General features: G+C 42.5%; 1 protein-coding gene across 1 annotated transcript in view; it reads left to right on the top strand.

Annotated features, from left to right (window-relative positions):
* Window positions 1-2,057: 2,057 nt before the first annotated feature.
* FAM174B (family with sequence similarity 174 member B) overlaps window positions 2,058-18,917 on the top strand; it is a 78,820-nt gene continuing 61,960 nt past the window's right edge. The window contains exon 1 of the mRNA XM_073653301.1: window positions 2,058-2,512. Within this exon, the coding sequence (XP_073509402.1) occupies window positions 2,244-2,512 (269 nt within the window). The 5' untranslated portion in view covers window positions 2,058-2,243. The remainder of the gene's footprint in view (window positions 2,513-18,917) is intronic.

Genomic DNA, 18,917 nt, shown 5'->3' with positions numbered 1-18,917 from the left:
CGGTGCAGTAAGAAGAGTCAGAGTCAGGAGATGCAGTTTCAGGGTTTTTACTCACGGGTGTTCTCTCAGTCACTCTGGCCTTGAGTGACCACCCGAGCCGTGCTGCGTCCACCAGGTCCTGGACTCGGCTAACCCCCAGGCAGTTCCGGAGCGTGGTCCTGAGCTCCCTTCTCTCTCTCTGTCTCTGGCCGTTCCCACCAAGGATCCACCTTTGGCCGGCTCCCTCGGGTCTCTTGGTGGTCAAACCTCCTCTGGGTTCCCTGACCCTATACTTGGTGTGCCTTTCTGGTGGATTTGGTGAGGGTCGTGGCAAATCTTGACCACGACCTCCGGTTCCTGGCTGAGGATAAGTGGCCTCCACCAGTTCGGGTTCCGGTACCCGTGTCCGCCAACCCTTCACCCCTTTTTGGTCTGATTCTGGGTTCTTAGGGTTCCCTCTGGTCTTCCACTCTGGGCCTTTCTTTCTCCTCTCTCCTCCGCAGGCTTGGCTCTGGAGCTGGGCCCAGCCGGAGCCACAGCTCCCTGTCAGCCCTCCTGGCTGAACTCTTCCTAAAGACTCCCTCAGCTCTCCCTGTCCTAAGATGGTGCCCACCATATATATCCCTCTATGTGTGAGCCCAGGTGACCAGCACCCAATGAGCTCCTAGCTTTACCCAGAGTACTCCCCCTATCTGCCCCTACACTACTGGGATGTTCCACCCCCCTCCCACTCCAGCCAGGGACAGACGCTGTCATACCTGCACATTTACTTGGTGGGAGTACCGTAGTTCTGTCCCCCGGAAATGGGATGTATGTAGTGCATGCAGCCTACTGAGCTCAGTCCCACACTCCATCCTTACCCGGGAGTGGAATACCACACCTCTGGGTCGAGGTGCAATACCCCTGTAGCAGCCGAGTCCTCAGGGTGCTACAAAGGCAGGGACGGCTGTGATGAGGGTCTTCTCTGTGCCCTCTATGGCTATAGGTGATAGCAGGGAGAGTTGAGATGAGGGTCCTGTCTGTGCACTCTATAGCTGTAGGTGATGGCTGGGAGGGTTGTGATGAGGGTACTGTCTGTGCCCTCTATGACTATAGGTGTTGGCAGGGAGGGTTGTGATGAGGGTCCTGTCTGTGCCCTCAATGCCTATAGGTGATGGCAGGGAGGGTTGTGATGAGGGTCTTCTCCGTGCCCTCTATGGGTATAGGTGATGGCAGGGAGGGTTGTGATGAGGGTCCTGTCTGTGCTCTCTATGGTTATAGGTGATGCCAGGGAGGGTTGTGATGAGGGTCCTGTCTGTGCCCTCTATGGGTATAGGTGATGGCAGGGAGGGTTGTGACGAGGGTCCTGTCTGTGCCCTCTATGGCTATAGGTGATGCCAGGGAGGGTTGTGATGAGGGTCCTGTCTGTGCCCTCTATGGCTATATGTGAGGCCAGGGAGGCTTGTGATGAGGGTCCTGTCTGTGCCCTCTATGGCTACAGGTGATGGCAGGGAGGATTGTAATGAGGGTCCTGTCTGTGCCCTCTATGGCTATCAGTGATGGGAGGGAGGGCTGTGATGAGGGTCTTCTCTGTGCCCTCTATGGCTATAAGTGATGCTAGGGAGGGTTGTGATGAGAGTCATGTATGTGCCCTCTATGGCTATAGGTGATGGCAGGGAGGGTTGTGATGAGGGTCCCGTCTGTGCCCTCTATGGCTATAGGTGATGGCAGGGAGAGTTGTGATGAGAGTCTTCTCGTGCCCTCTATGGCTATAGGTGATGGCAGGGAGGGCTGTGATGAGGGTCCTGTCTGTGCCCTCTATGGCTATAGGTGATGGCAGGGAGAGTTGTGATGAGGGTCCTGTCTGTGCCCTCTATGGCTATAGGTGATGGCAGGGAGGGTTGTGATGAGGGTCCCGTCTGTGCCCTCTATGGCTATTGGTGATGGCAGGGAGAGTTGTGATGAGGGTCTTCTCGTGCCCTCTATGGCTATAGGTGATGGCAGGGAGGGTTGTGATGAGGGTCTTCTCCGTGCCCTCCTTTCTGTGCCCTCTTTCCTCTGCCCTCCCCGTACTCCCTCATCTAATGATTCGCTGTAACGTGGTGTAATAACCCTTCCGGGTTCCCGCTCCCATTTCCTGCAGTGTGAGCGGAGCTCCAGCCGAGAGCAGCTTGTGCAGCCTGGACTGGCGGGCACAGTGAGGGGCGGACACACGGGCACCGGCTCAGGTGGCACAGCTTCCAGTGCTCGTTCCCCCCGCGCTGTGGTACTAGAGGGGGCCGAAGATGAGGGGCGTCCTGCAGAGCTGTGCGCTGTGCCTGCTGCTGTGTGCAGCCCTGGGCAGCGCCGTGTACAGGCGGGAGCAGGAGGAATCCCTCTCCCTCATGTCTAGTAATAGCAGCCTGCACTCTCCAGACTCACAGGGCAACGACACTGCCAGGGTGACCCGCTTCAGCAACATAGGGCAGTACATGCCCACCATCAAGAGCGTCTTCATCTTCGTGTGCGGCTTCAGCACCTTCCTCATCGCCTGCCTCATCGTCAAGATATTCAGGTACTGCGAGCAGCAGGCTGGTACTGGCAGCAGTGGCAGCTGCTGTGACAATGCCATGCGGTGCCCATATGGCATGCCCGAGCGTGGCTGTGCCGGCACCATGCTTCTTGCCGTAGCAGTCGGTGTAAATCTTAGGGACATCGATTTGTTTCATTGATTGCAATGAATGGTGTCGTGCGGAGGGCAGCAGTGGCATGGGGCACAAGCTACTTTGGAGATGCCCATGGGTTGAGAAAGCTGCCTGGCATCATCCTTGGCTCTAATTATTCTTAACTTTGCTAATAGGGTTCCAACAAGTAACAGTGGGGCTCCATAGCCAAACAGAATGGGATTGACAGCCACTCTGGCTACCATAGCCAAACAGAATGGGGGTCTGACAGCCACCCTGGCTACCATAGCCAAAAAGAATGGGGATCTGACAGCCACCCTGTCTACTAGCAGGGCAATCTGAATCCTGAAATCCTAAAATAATCCTCGCTTTTCCCTCACATTATTAATGATTGTGCAGCCAGTTTTGTCTATCCTGCTGCATTATCAGCATTAATCCCCCTTACTTCTGAGTGAGGACCCCCTGAGCAGTGCTCCCCTATAACAGCTGTTTCAAATCCATTCTAGCAAAATGTTCAAATCATGTATATGACCCCAAACAAGAATGACGGCCCACTGACCCAATGTCTAGGTCTGTGTCAACCTAACCTTATTTTTGTAATGCACATAGAAAGTTAAGAAACTTTGTAAAACTTTGCTTTCCTCATGTTGTGCTGATCCTGAGTGACTGCCTGTGTGTTAGGACATGTTCACATGTTCAGGATTTGCCTGTAGCAAGAGGATCCGCTGCAGAGATCCGAGGATGATTTAAGTTTTCTGCTACGGATGTGTCTGCGGATCCGCATGGGGTTTGTCACACAATTGGACTGATCTGCGGCTTTTTCAGAAGAGTAATGGCATTGCTTCTACTCCAAAGTATTTTTTGTTTGTTTTGCTCTGCAAACAAAAATCTGCACAGTCTTGTCCAGTGCATGTGCCGGAGTTATAAGATTCGCCTTTTATTTGCATTGGATGCAGCATGGTAATAGATGTGCAGAATATTAGCACCTACATCAAACCTGAACATGTGAATGGGGCCTTATACTTAAGAGCTGTAATCATAATTCTGCTGGATGTTACTGTAAACACTCAGCTAGCTATTTTACAGATCTGCCAAACTCCAAGTAATATTGTTAATTTGTCAGATTACTGTACATTGCCAGCAGGATGCAAAGCACCAGATGAAGTTCTGCCAGCACACATTTACTGATTGTACTGAATTGTGAATTTAGCTCTGGAGGATAAATATAGTTTACAGTTCAGGACTAGTAGATAAGTGCTGAAATATAATTACAAAATGTTGATTATTTTACTTTAGATGACGACTGTGATAATTTTATGCCACCTGTGTGATAGTTTTACAGTTGTGATTTGTATGCACATTGTTATTTAAATGCCAGATTTTTGGAATTATGTGTCTACATAGTCCTACATGAACTTGTACATTCATGTTCACCTTTGCCTGCTGTGCATACCTTGGCTTTAGTGCTCACATATGGTACAGACATTGTAGGCACTGAACCCCCCTATACTGTGGCCCTATATAGACGCATCAGCTACTGCTTAGGAAAAGTCTGCTGTCAGATGAGAACGCGCATCCCTATAGACTGGGTCTGTAGACCCGCAGCAAAAGTACACAACCCTCCTAAGATAGAATTCATTAGAGGTCAGCCTAAGACAGTGCTAGTGTCGATGGCTCCAGGATCTGGGATGGAAAACAATAGTCATGTATACATTTCAATATACAATGCCTAGATATAGTTAGTTTAATCCTCATTAATAAAACTAAACTCTGAATTAATTATTAAAGGGATTGCCCACTTCTATTAATAATTGGCCAATTTATTTTTATGTTGAAAAGAAATATCTTTGTAAATACCTTGCGTTGCTCTTACTGCCTGTGAGCGGTGCTATCACTGGCCACTCACAGGCATCACGTGACCCCCCACTGACGTCACGTCAAGTGAGGCATGACATCAGTGACGTGCTCCCCGTGGTGGATGCTGTGTTGTGGGTGGGGTTACCCCGTGCATCACACCCAGCATCCACCGCGCGCTTTCCCAATGAATGGGGAGAGGCTGGGTGTGACGCGCGAGGTAACCCCGCCCACAGCCCAGCATCCACGGTGGAATGCCGCATAGAGACCCCCACTTGACGTGACATAAGCGGATGTTAGAGCCGGCTGCAGGTGGGTGGTCACATGATGCCTGTGAGCTGCCAGTGATAGCGCCGCTCACAGGCAGTAAGAGCAACACAAGGTATTTACAAAGATACTTCTTTTCAACATATAAATAGATTGGCCAATTATTAATAGTAGTGGACAACCCCTTTAAAGGGAATGTGTCATTAGGAAATGATGTCATGTATAAATACTTTTTTTTTTCTTAAATGTAATTTTTTTTTTAAATTTTTGCACATTTTTTATATATATCACATTTTATTTTGGATGTGAATATTTTTATGCCCACTATAAAAAACAAAAGTATTCTAGGAGTGATACATTTAATGGCTAACCAGAAAAAAATATATTTGCAAACTTTCGTCCCTGGCTTCATCTGTTTATAGATGAATAAGTTAACAGTGCAACATTTAAGAGATGTTACACAAGGACATATATGTGCATGGTAAAGATGGGGTGATGCCTTCTAAAAAGAAGCCAAGGTAGTAAAATTAGTTATTTATTTATTTTTTTTTACAAATGGTGTGTTGTGGGAGGTATGGCTTAGTGATCTAGAGTCAGTCTGGTGGAGGTGTGAAGTGTGTCCATGAAGTGAGTCATAAATCCAGGAGTCCTTTTATCAAAAATAAAACCTTCAGTGTAAGTAAACAGCACACAGTTTAATAAGTGACCCATAGCTAAATTCAGTGTTTTAGAAACCTACAAACCTTCTGACAGATTCCCTTTAATAGAACATGTCGATCTGAGAAATTCTGATTCCAAAACACTAGAGTGCCTTGGATGGAATAGTCTTCTATTGATTGTAAGTGAAAGCCCTGTAATACTTAGTCTTCCCTCTCTTGATGCTGCAGGGAAACCAGCCACTTGTCGCATTCCCCGTGCAAATAATGTGATTACTATCAAACTATTCAGTTTGAAGCAGAAGAATTTTAATTTTAAAGGAGTTTTCCACTTTTAAATAAGTGGACCCCAAATGTTTCCCTTAAAGCACCATTCCAACATTTTTTTTTTATTTCCCCGCTGGAGTGGTATCACTAATGTCTACTCCTTGTCTCCAGTAAAATACTTATCACCAGCTGCCTTCTTCTGCTTTTCCTATCACTGCTCCGGTCCCGTTCCGCTATCATGTGACCGTAGCTCCTGATTGACCGGAAGTCAGAGGTAATGATCTCAAGCTGTCAGTGTAAGTGTATGGGATCTTCAATCTGGCCTCATTGACGTACACTGAGTAGTGACTTCCGAATCACCCAGCAAACACTGGAGCAATCCGGCAGGTCACAACCTGCAGAAGACCGAACGGTGCGGCACTGAGAACAGAAGAAGATGGCGGCTTGTAAGTATATTACTCGAACATACATTCTGGCAGTGAAATAAAAACTCTGGAGTGGTGCTTTAATGTAAAAGAGCAGAATCAGATAATACTCGCCCGCCCTAGGTCCAACGTCGGCTCTCCACCACTGCTCTCGTTTCAGTGTTTTTGGCAGCAGCAGTGACTTCACGTTGACAGCTCACATCACCGGTGCAGCCAATCACTAACCTCAGCGACTCGACCAATGCAGACGGAATGAGCCGCTGAGCTCAGTGATTGGTTGCAGTGGTAGTGTAAGCTGTTGATACAGTGTCACTGCTGCACTCAGATGGGAGCAGGGTTGGAGAGGAGGAGTACGATCTGATTCTGTCTTACCTTACAGGAAATGTTTGGAGTCCACATTTCTAAATGTTTTACCTTCCAGATCAGGTATTTCTGCATTGCTGACATTGAGCCTAGACTGGATAGGTGGCACAGCTTGTCCAGTGTGTGCGGCTGTGTGTTACAGGACTGACCCTACACAATGTTACTTGTAGGCAGGTAAAGCTGAATCCGCTCAGATTGCCGCCATTCTCCGTAAATAAGTCTTGTGATTTAGTGCTGTGCAGTCAGAGCGTCTGCTCTAGTAATAGTCAGATCCGTATCTGCGGCGTTCTGACTGACTCTTTTATTTGCCTATTGTCACGAGACACATCCCGTAACGTCTCTGCCATAATGTAGTGTATTCATCATCTCCTCACAGTGGAATTTCTCATGTTATTCATAAAGCTGTAAGCTTAGCGGCACACGTGTAAAAGAACATAAGTGTTACTGGGCCAAGGACTGGCATTACAAACTGTGGATACTGTGCACTCTTTTTATCTATTCTTGTATGTGAGGACTGTGACGGTGAACATGCTGCTCCTGAATAAAAATATTACTGGCGGAAGCCTTTATAATCCCATCAGAGATGAGGTCCGCTACCTCGATCTCCGGCTTGCAGTGTTTAGAAGGCAAATATATGGAGGTTCAGATTACGAGCCTTATACTATGTTCCCACAGGTTGTGTTTTTTTTTTTACCTTCAGAAATCTGCAGCAAAACTGCTCTCAGGCAGGAAATCAGCGGCGTCAAAAGCCCAGGATTTGCTGCGTTTTTTGCAGCATTTTTCAGCGTTTTTTTCACTGTCCTTCTGTCTCTATGTATGCATGTACATAAAGTTCTGTGAAAAAAGAACCCCATTCTATTTTGCTATCAAAAACGCTGAAAAAATTTACCTGCGTTTTTTTTAGTGTTTTTTCAACCTCCCCTTACTTCCTATGGGTGAAAATATGCTGAAAGAAGTGACATGCTTTATTTTCTAAAAACACAATCAAGGCACAAAATAAGCAGCTAAAAAAAATAAGATGTGTGAACAGAGAATTCTGGTTTCTCATAGACTTTGCTTGTACTGCAAAATTCAGCTGAAAATTTGCATAAAAATCTGCAGCAAAATATGCTGAAAAACCCAGCATGTGTGAACACAGCCTTAGGGCTCACTCAGACATCAGTATTTTCCACGTACGAGAAAAACTTGACTGATTATTCTGATTATACTTGATCAGAGTGTGGTCCGAGTATCATCAGTTTTTCCCATGCACGGGGAGGAAAGCAGTCTCCTTTCTGACAGTCTGTGAATATGGGACTATACTCTGCTGTCATCTGAGTGCAGTCTGATTTTTTTTTTTCTCGGACCCATAGACTTACATTGCGGATTTTGATCCGACGCTCAGATCAAAATTGGACATGTCTCCGATATTTCCCGCGACACACTTGATCCGAGGAAAAAGGTCGGACATGCGCACAGCCCCATAGCATTCGTACCTATGATATTCTATCTGTAAAAAACACGGATAGCACTTGTCCGAGAAAATCGGTTGTGTGAACGAGACCTTACTGTTTTGTTAGGGCAAACTTCTTCTCTGACAGAACACTGAAGGCTGCAGCCGATCAGTGACTGATGATTGGCTGCAGCAGTCATATGACATAACAGTGTCATGTGACCTCTAGGGGACATGGTGCTGCGATCGAAAGAACAGCGCCAGACTGGAAGGTAAGTATACAGTGTTTTTATTTTTTCCCTTCTGTGACATATGTCGCCTAAGACAGTTCATGAGCTTGAGCGTATTCAGTCTCCACCCACCCCGCCTGACTGAAGGCTGCAGATTGTACTGAGCAGTGTGAGATCTCAGCAGCAGAAGGGACACTGAGGAGCTGTCAGTCAGGCTAGGTGGGTGAAAAATGGTCTTAAACATTCATAAAGGATTATTACACTGACATTCACCTGTGGATTTTCAAAGTAAATACACCAGCCTCATCAAGTCTAAGAGATCTATTTATTAATTCATCTGGTGACAAATCCACTTTAATCTCATGTTGTATATAAAATTCATAAGCTGCAGAAACAATGGGGCCGTGTGCAGAGTAGTAGGTCATACATGACACAAATGCAAGAACTATATCTGAAATGCCATATGGACAACACATTGGGAGAAGATAATGTAAACCTCTTTCTGTTGGAAAGCCTATGCACGCTGCAGTGTGATCTTGATCTTCAGCTGCAGGTGTTTACATGGAGGTTCACATATGGAGCCACTTTATTTTTTTAAATTGCTGTATTTTTTTTCTAATATACATGTGATAAAGTGGTATTCCCACCACAGACATCTATGTAATATTCATGTGATATGCCATAAATGCCTCATAGGTGCGGGTCTCTATCTCCTGAAACCTGCTTGGTTCTTTCTGTAGCTCCCAAAGAAATTAATGAAGAGCAGTGCACATGCAGTGGTGTGAAAAAGTATTTGCCCCCTTCGTGATTTCTTATTCTGTTACATCTTTGTCACACTTAAATGTTTCAGATCACAAAACAAATTTAAATATTACACAAAGATAACACAAGTAAACACAAAATGCAGTTTTTAAATGAAGATCTTTATTATTAAGGGAAAAAGAAATCCAAACCTACAGAGCTCTGTGTGAAAAAGTGATTTGCCCCCTCCTCCCCAAAACATAAATTAACTGTGGGTTCTCACATCTTTGGGAAGCTGAGTTCAATTTCCATAGCCACACACAGGCCTGATTACTGCTACACCTGTTCTCGGTCAAGAAATCACTTAAGTAGGACCTGCCTGACAAGGTGAAATAGACCAAAAGATCCTCAAAAGCTAGACCTCATGCTGCGATCCAAAGAAATTCAAGAACAAATGAGAAATAAAGTAATTGAGATTTATCAGTCTTGAAAAGGTTATGAAGCCATTTCTAAAGCTTTGAGAGTCCAGCTAACCACAGTGAGAGCCATTATCCACAAATGGCGAAAACATGGAACAGTGGTGAACCTTCCCAGGAATGGCCGGCTGCACATATACAGTAACTTTCTTCAAGGCGGAGGTATAGGGAATTATATTTGTCTAATGTTTCACTGCCTATGATAGGATGAAAGCAGGTTCCATTTATAGCAACTTTGTTCTGGAGATGTGTAGAGCAGAGGCTCTGCTATCAAGTCATTTTGCACATTGTCCATTCCCTGGTCATAGGTCTATTTCGTTTGGGGAAAATGCAGACACAGATTTGAGTGGAGGAAGGGGGGTCACCATTTTAAGTTCTACGAGGTAGAGTAGGGTTCACTTCTGTAACGAGTGGTGCTCCTTTCCGACAACTGGAAGGGGGTAACCTCATGTGACTTGTAAGACCATGCACTCTCTTTAAAATCAACATTGGTGGCATCAACAAGCAAAAACAATTTCACCTAAAATATTTTTATTTGGTGTCTCTTTAGGGCAAGAATTTTTTTTTTTTTGCCAAAAATAAGTCAGATCATCATTTGCTTTTTGGATAGCACAATGCCGTTAGTTTATATAGGTAATAGTGTAAGTGGGGGTTTTCACGTTCTCCGGCTCTTGTCTGATAATCCCAGGGGGCCAAGTATTTTATTTTGGTGCACAGTTCATTTGTAAGACAACAAAGCATGAAATTGCTCTTTGCTTTTGGATGCGGACATGACCAGTTGGTGATTAGGAGATGGTAGGGTTTGCAGCTGTCGTACTTCATAATGTAAATGATACATTGTCCTAAAAACAAACAGTGCTTATCTTCTGAACAATGTTTCTACATGCATCACAAGTTACAAAAGATCCAATTAACTTATAGGACATGTGAGGGATGTGGGGAGTAGTAGCTTTATCTGACATAAGTACCCTTACCTGTGCTTTTCATCCTGGGCTGTTCTGCTCAGTGCATAACTTTGTCCTGTATATCTGTTGAATAAGACAAAACTTTGTCAGTATCATGCAAGAGTTTTTGGTAGTTCTCAGAGGGTAACCACCTTGCCAGATACTGCTAGATTTGGATCCTTGAAGGGTTTTCCCATATTAGACATTGATGACATCCACAGGATACACCATAAGGCTATGTTCACACATTGTGTTTTTTCAGCAGCAAAACCTGGTCTCTTGCCGGGAGGTTTGTTCAGGATTTTCCTTGCTTTTTTGATGCGTTTTTTTCCACTGTCCCTTTGTCTCGTTATGCATGTACGTAGAGTTCAGTGGGAAAAATAAAAATCTCATTCTGGTTTTGGCACAAAAACTCTGAAAAACCTGACAACTGCGTTTTTGGTGCGTTTTTTTTCACCACCCATTACTTCCAATGGGTGAAAAAATGCTGAAAGAAGTGACATGCTCTATTTTGGAAAAACCATGCAAAGCACAAAATACTGATCAAATAAAAAACCAAGGTGTGTGCATGAGATTTCTGGAATCTCATAGACTTTGCTGTAAAACGCAGCTGAAAATTTGCATAAAAAAACGCAATGTGTGGACATAGCCTAAATGTCTTAGAGATGGGGGGTTTCCACGTTTGGGTCCCATAACTATTCTAGGTAGAGTGGTATTAAAGACTACAAGTCTGAAGGAACAGGACATTATTGACATTATTGGCCTCCTTGATTTTGGAAAAAAGTCAGTGGGGAAAGTTTATTAAAACTGAACTGCCTAGTTCTTAGTGCAAATTTTGACTGCACAGTTCTAAAATGGCACAAAATTTATCAACATGGTTCATGCTGTTTGATTAAAAACCTGGCTCATTCTAAGACTGTTTTGCCTATATTTACGTTACCTACTAGTTGGCTTACTCTGTGCCAAAAAATGTACCCCACAATTTTGTACATATTTTTGACTCATTGTTTTTCATGTTAAGCTGCACCCCTTTTCCCAGAGAGGCCACACCTACTTGTCGGAAAAGCTGTAAAAAGAGGACAACTCATGAAGGACAGGTTTTCTTGTTACTCAAATTACGCCAGAATTCTGGCACATTTAGCTTGGCCAATATGTCTTGATATTTTCAGAAATACGTACAGTATATATGTACCAACTATGCATCATTAGAACATTTATTTATTTTAATATTGATAACGTTTCAAACTGCTGAAGAACAGATACAAAGATCTTTCTTTGAAGATCGTTTTATACCCCTTTACCTGTTAGACTGCTAGTGCTTGGTGATGTTAGCTTTTCTGGTCGGCTCCAATAACTCACTTGTCTTTACCATTATGAACAAGGTGCAAGGTCGGTGGACAGGTGAGTCTAGTTTCTAATTAGCTAGATATTAGTCTGATTGAATCCTTTTGTTAAAATTAATCAAAGGGTCATTAATCTTGTCCTTGCTTTTTTTTTTTTTTTTTAATTTTGTATCATTTTTTCCTGTGAATTTTTATTTTATGTTTGTGTCTTTTCCTTATCAGTATCAGACATGTGAGTTTATATACTGTATATCCAAGCAGTTCCACTAAACACTTTGTTCATGGAGATCTTTTGCATCTTTTGTACTTAAAGGAATTCCGATCTTTTGGCAAAAGTCTACAGTCACTCAATGTGACTGCAGACTTCTGAATCCTTACAGAGCGTGCACTGCACGCTGTCAGGATTCTCTGGTGTCAGCAACAAGAGCAGGCGTTCACGTGACCGCAAATATGCGATTTGCATACTTAAACGGCCACATTCCAACTAGACATTCGCAGCCTCACCCAATTCATTATGTCAATTCACACAGTGAGTGCAGAATTTTAGCAAAAGATCGGACAACCCCTTTAATATTCAAGGGTGCCAATAATATTTTCCACAACTGTAACTGATTGGTATAAAAATCCTACATTTTCTAAGTATCGATTTTAAAAATGTCAGAGTCTAAAATATAGAGCACTATGTCTGCGTAAGAAGAAGCTAACATAGCTCCAAGTTCCCTCCTACCCTTCACACGGTCATAGGCCAGGAGTAGACATGGCAGATTTACATCTGATGTCAGGTACACCTTCCATAATTTGCAGTTTTGTTTTTTTTTTTACTACAGATTTGACTCTTTGCAGTTTTACAGGTGAAATCCATAGTAAATCAGATACAAAATCTGCAATGTTACCATATGAAGATTTTGCCGTGAATTCTTCGTGGTTTACCAACTTCTATGTGGCAAAATCAATGGAAATTATTAGCCTTGTCTGAACCCAGCCATAGAGTCAAATGATAAAATTCTAGTTTTCTGCAGCTGAATGCAGGAGGAACATAAGAGTTTTCTGCAGATATCTTAAAGGGGATATCCAGGTCTAAAAGGCATGTAGTTGCTAATAGAGACATCAGAGCAGCGGTTTCTTTTCCTGTTGACAGGGCGGGACTACTGGCATCATGCTGATTGACAGCTGGCTTCCCCCAATTAGGCAGCAGAGAGCCGGCTGTCAATCAGCATGACACCAGTAGTGCCATGCTGACAAACTGCCCTTCTGTTGATGTGACGTCAGCGGACTTCTGTGACCGCTTAGTGCCGGTGGACAACGGCAACGGGCACAACTGGCAGGTAGGTAGCAACTACCTGCCTGTTAGTGCTTAGGCAAATTTTTTATTTTTTTTTAAAGTCCTGGATATCCCTTTAATTATTGAGTTCACCGACAGCTGTATCACTCTAGATGAAGTAAGCTCTTAAAGAGAATCTGTCAGTTTGGATCAATCCTCCTAAGCCGACTATATGGGCATATAGGTCATAAAAGTTGAATAAAATTAAATCTGTGTTCAATCAAATTTTTCTTAATATGTAAATGAGCTGTTAAGATCTATGGGCCGGACACAGATCTCCAAGAGAGTCTGCATCCGGAACATTAAAGGGGGCATTACCACTGTGAGACATGTTATGACTGACAGTCTGCTCTCCTGATCTACATGTCTCACACTGGTAATACCACCTTTCATTTACAATAAGCTCTGGAGGTGATTCTCAGGGAGATCAGTGTCCGTCTCATAGATCTTAACAGCTCATCTACATATTAAGAAAAACACAGATTTCTCTGGAAAACGACATCGGATCGCAGATACCAAGCTATTAAAATATTAAACTTTCTATTACCTACATGTCCATCCATATAAATGACTTAGAAAGTTTGATCCTAAGCAGAAAAATGTTATCATTTAGCGTTATATCAGAAAAACTAAGCACTCATTCCATTAATAGATACATTTCTAAATGTTTATATTTACTTTAAGAATATGAATAAGTTGAAAACATTTGTAGAAATTGAAAACATATTTCCAGTACAAATCCACTGCTAATTTTGGAAAACCTTTTTAGAAGCCAATCCTATGGAAGTTAATATTTATTAAAAGCTGTTCTACAATTTGCAAAATGTTACTGAGTAGATTGAGTCCTTCCTGATAAGGAAGGCAATGGTATCTGTAGCTGCGGTGCCTGTAATCATTATTCTCCATAGAATGGCTTTAGCTTTGAGCTATTGACGTCTTTCCGTGGAAACAGATGTGATGCTTTATGTATAGCAGAAGTGGTTTGTATCCTACTTCCTGCGCTACTGTATAGATCTGGCTTCTTTTTGGAGTCTGGCAATCCCCACAGAGGAGGGTTAAAGCCGTGCCGTTTTATCCTGTGTTTTTCTTCTAAACAGTAATTGTGGTGACGTCACTGGACGTGAGGCCTCATTTCTCTGTGCTCCAGTCTTGTTGGAGACCTCCTCTGTTACAGCAACAGCATGGATTACTTAAAACTAAGAATAACAACTGTGCCTCAGGAACGAAGCTCTCTACATTCTGGTTTGCCAATTGGAATGAAAGCTAAAAGGGAAAAAACACAAGCGCCTTATCTAAACTCCAGCAGAATTAATATAGAAATCATCAGTCAGATGTAGCAGATGGACCCGTGACAGCAGAATTTAATTTACTGTCGCCTCCTCTGCCGACTTTAATCATTGTGCTGTTTGCATAGGGATTCCCAAGCTCCCAGTGTCACCGTTAATTAAATTATAAGCCTTCTGAATATTGAGGATTTGGCATTTACTTGTTTTATTTTGTTTTTATTTTATTTCACACCTATCAAGTCAAAGAAAAGTGAGCATTGGAGAAGACTGGATGCTAACTTGTGGACTTATTGCATATGTTGTCTTCTCATAAAGGGTTTTCTCTGACATCTTTCTGAATTTATAATAAAGGTCTAACCACATTTTTATACATTGTAATAAAATAAAACCCAACAAATACCCAGTTTATTATTTTGACTGTTTTCCAATGATCCAGATTCTGCACGTTTCTCCTGTTTGTTTCGAGCTCTTCCTCTAGTCTCAAACGACACTTTCTACACGGCATAGCTTGTTCTTGGCCAGCTGAAGACCTGTGAAGTGCTGAATCCAATGCCGCCCATTCATGTAGGTGCAGTGATGGCAATAGCATGCATGGAGCAAAGTGAGTGTCTTCTAACAAGTTCATAACCTTGCCCTTTTCTCCCTTTCCTATTTTCGGGTTTTATCGTACATGTGCTTATAACAGCTTTAAACATTTCCCTCGTTCAGATTCTCAAATAATTTTGCCTCTTTATTTTTCATGACACAATGAGCTTCATTTTTTTATTTTTATCTTTTTTATTTTTTTTGCAGGAAAAATGTAAAGAAAATTAGTAAATGCAAATCTTTTTTTTTCACTTTTTGAATTTTTTTTTATTTTACAAAGACAAACGACCATTAAAACATTTGCGTTCTCCTTTCCGTAAAAAATATTTTTAACTATTTTTTTTCCCATGGGGGGTGAGGCTAGAAAGAGTAATTCAGACTGTCAGTGTTATTTTGTTTTATTTATTTATGCTTTTTTATTTTATTTTTGCTCGTTTTATTTATTTTTTTGTATTTATTTTACACGCTATGCCTCCCGGGGACATTTTTTTTTATTGCTAATTTCCCCTGTACCGGGGTTGTTTTGTGAGACACCGTTACAGGAAAACTTCTGCCTCCTGACTGCATAGCAGAGCCAACTGGGTCTCCTAGGATCCATCAGCTTCTCTCTCTCCCTACACCCAGGTCCAGAGGAGGAAGCACTGTCAGTGTTTCCTAATCTGTAAGCTGCAAGGATTCTACCTTCTAAGACACAGCCACATGTTATTGGAAGATGTGAGCTTTCTTGCCTTCTCCTGTTTGTGTCGATACAACATTAACAACATCAGTCACTTGATTGCAAGGAGTCGGTTATTGAACAGAGTGCTAAGTCCCAAAATTGATGTCAGTCCTTTCCACACATGCACACTGTAATGGCTAAAATAAGAACATTCCAGGGTTTGTATTTTTTCAGAGTACACTTAAAAAAACTTAGATTAAACAGAATTTTCACCCCCCCCCCCCCCCCATAAATCAATAGTGCACATAAAAATAAGATACTTTGTAATATCTTTTATTAGATAAATCTGCTTCTTTCTCCTTCTGGACTGATCTTTCATTTTCAGGCATTCTGCTGCAAGTTCTCCTGAACTGACAGATGCAATTTAAATGCTGTCTTATAATGGGAAACATAAGGGAAGTTTAGCTTTGATATTGAGGCTCAGTGACTTAAGCACTCGCTCACACGACTGTATAACACGGCCGAGTGCTATCCTATGTTTTATCGCATAGTTCTCGGGACAATATTATAATATGGGGCACTGCAGATCAGTGATTTTTTTTTTTTTTCTTATGCCGAATGAGGGCATGCTCTGGGTTCATCCATACAAGTCTATGGGTGCTTGTAAAATATTGGACTGCACTCAGATTTCATCCAAGTGCAGTCCAATTACCGCAGACACAAAGAATGGAGAAATTAAGTTCTCCATCTTCTCCGCACCTGTGCTGCGATTCTTTCATGCGAGAGAATTGGATCACACTGAGGTGACACTCGTATCAAACTTTAGCAGAGTTTAAGCCGAGTGTCATTGGCATAATCAGCCCGATTCTCTCCTGTGTGACCCCAGCCTAAGGCTGATTTCATATGTCTGTGAAATATGGTCTAAGTATGGAGCTTGATGTCTGGGTCTGCTGCAGGTCTGCTGAACCAAACCTAACAGCCATAATATGCGTTTCCTATGAAGCTGGTGTGTTCGGATCAGGAGACCCATGACTGTCTGCACACAATGGCCCGCACTTATTCATTGTTTCAGGAATGTCTGAATTTGGCATAAAAAAACCCCAAGTTTTGGTTAGTGTATTTAAATGTACTGACGATGGATTGTATTTGGAGGTGTATTCATGTTTGACCATCATGCAAACTTTTAAAAACCCAAATACTTGTATTGCAATCCTATTAAAAACAACTAAAAAATCTCATAAAGGATTACTTTTCCATATCTGATATGTGGAGAGCTGAAAGTTATTTATTTGGGAAATTATTTCTGCATCGTCTCCAGTGCTGATTACAATAGGTGAACATGGTCTGATTGCAATTACAAATTACGTTACTAGTTTGTACGGTATATGATTTTATAAGCGTAATGAACACTTAACACTGAGCGAGTGTCCTGGTGATGTGGGTGCTCACCAATACATAACGTGTAGACATGTACTGAATGTACCCCTATACCCTTTTATAAAAGTAGGCAGTAGGTGTACTGATGTGTGATATGGGCATAATGTGCATACACTGAAGCCTAATCTTGCCTGATTTATTTTGTCAGCTGGTTCCTCAGAGGTTGTCACAGCAGGGGCGTCACATAATGCTCGCTTATACTAATCATTCAATGATTCATGGATGGAGGGGGCCACTCTTAACAATCTGTACATTGCTGTAGACCGGTGTGAATTGACTGTCAGTTGACTGGAGCAGAGTGGTTGATAACCTTTACAAATATGCCATAAATAGAGTATATAATTTGATCCTTTTAGCACGAATAAAACCAATGACGGGTTGCCCTGTGAGACTTGTATTGCCCACTTATAGGTTAAAGGGAGCACAACAGAATTATCAGATTGGCAGTCCTTGATGTTTTCAACTAAAAAACTACACAGGTTTGGCTGTATTTTTTTCAGAAATAAATGAAATCATTATAGAGAATATTTTTTAAGCTTTAGTCATGAGATATGGCAGAACGCTCACCTTATCCTGCCCTGTGTGTATATATAGGGAGTGCAGAGGTGGCAGTCACAACTGGACTTTAAATGGGCACAGTGTACTTTTGGCCAAAGACGATTATAAATTGCACTTATTACAGAATTCACGTTTTTGCATGCATTTCTGCATGCGGGTTATCAAGCGCTTTTCCAAGCGATTTTAGCATCACTTGGAAAGTGCTTGACAACTTGTTCACACTATATAAATCCATGCAACCGGCATGGATTTATATAGTGTGACCAAGTTAATAGTTAAAAAAAGAATAAAAATGGTAAAAAAAAAAAAATTATACTCACTTTCAGATGGCCCCAGGTCTCCTTCTCCGGTGCGTCCGGTGTCTTGGGCGGCTCGCGGTTGTATAAAAGGACCTGCCATGACGTCATTTAGTCATGTGACAGGTCACGCGACCCCCGACGTCAGCGGTTGTGTGACCTGTCACATGACTAAATGACGTCATGGAAGGTCCTTTTACACCATCGCGAGCTACCGGGGAGCCAGGACGCACCATAGAGAAGACCGCGGGCCATCAGAAGGTGAGTATAATGTTGTTTTCTTTTTTAAATTCTTTTTTTTTTTTACAGGTACTTTGGTACCCGGGTCTGGAGGAGAGTCTCCTCTTCTCCAGACCCGGGTACCATCCGCACATTGAATCGCTTAATATCCGCATGTGCACATGTAGTCATGCGGATATTATGCGATTCAATTCAAGTCAGTGGCGGCAATTGCGCCGCGTTTTCGCAAAATTAATGGACATGCTGCTTATTTTTCCGCAATGATAATCCGCAACGGAAATTTCCGCAGCATGTGCATAGCACATGCGGATTATCATTGGGGACCATGGGGCACGTATTACCAAGTATTTTTTTAAGTGTTTTCGCTGCGGAAACTCCGCGGCAAAAGCGCTTGAAAAGCTCATAGTGGGCACACAGCCTAAAAGTCATAATTTTTATATTTTTCCAAAAAATGATGCCGGAATTGCAGGCGGGTTTTTTGCCATTTCAACACAGTTGGATTTTTATTCCATTTTCCAGAAAATTACATGAAAAAATTAACTGTGTTAGTCAAACATAATATATATAATGAAAAATAAATTCAGAAATTTGCATTAAAAACTTGTATCTTACTTTTTTATTTTTCTGATTTAGTGGAGCTGTTTGAGGACTTATTTTTTACTGTGTTATGATAACCTTTTCATTTGCATACCATTTTGATCGCTTTTTATTTTTTTAGGGTAGTCACAACAATTGAAAAATGGCAGTTTTAGCGTTTCGTAGGGGAATTGATCCTGCAATCTTTTGATCGCTTGTTCTATATATTGCAGTATTTAGCCAAAATCATGGTTTCCTATGGCATTCATCGTAATACCAACATGGCAGTTGTGGAGAGCCTTCAGCTACCTTGTGGCAGGGTGATGTGCACCTGAACGGCA

The sequence above is a fragment of the Phyllobates terribilis genome, unplaced genomic scaffold, assembly GCF_046119375.1.
Source record: "Phyllobates terribilis strain yellow unplaced genomic scaffold, ASM4611937v1 Scaffold_11__3_contigs__length_659146591, whole genome shotgun sequence".
NCBI lineage: Eukaryota > Metazoa > Chordata > Amphibia > Anura > Dendrobatidae > Phyllobates > Phyllobates terribilis.
This window is presented reverse-complemented; position numbering and strand designations above follow the sequence as displayed.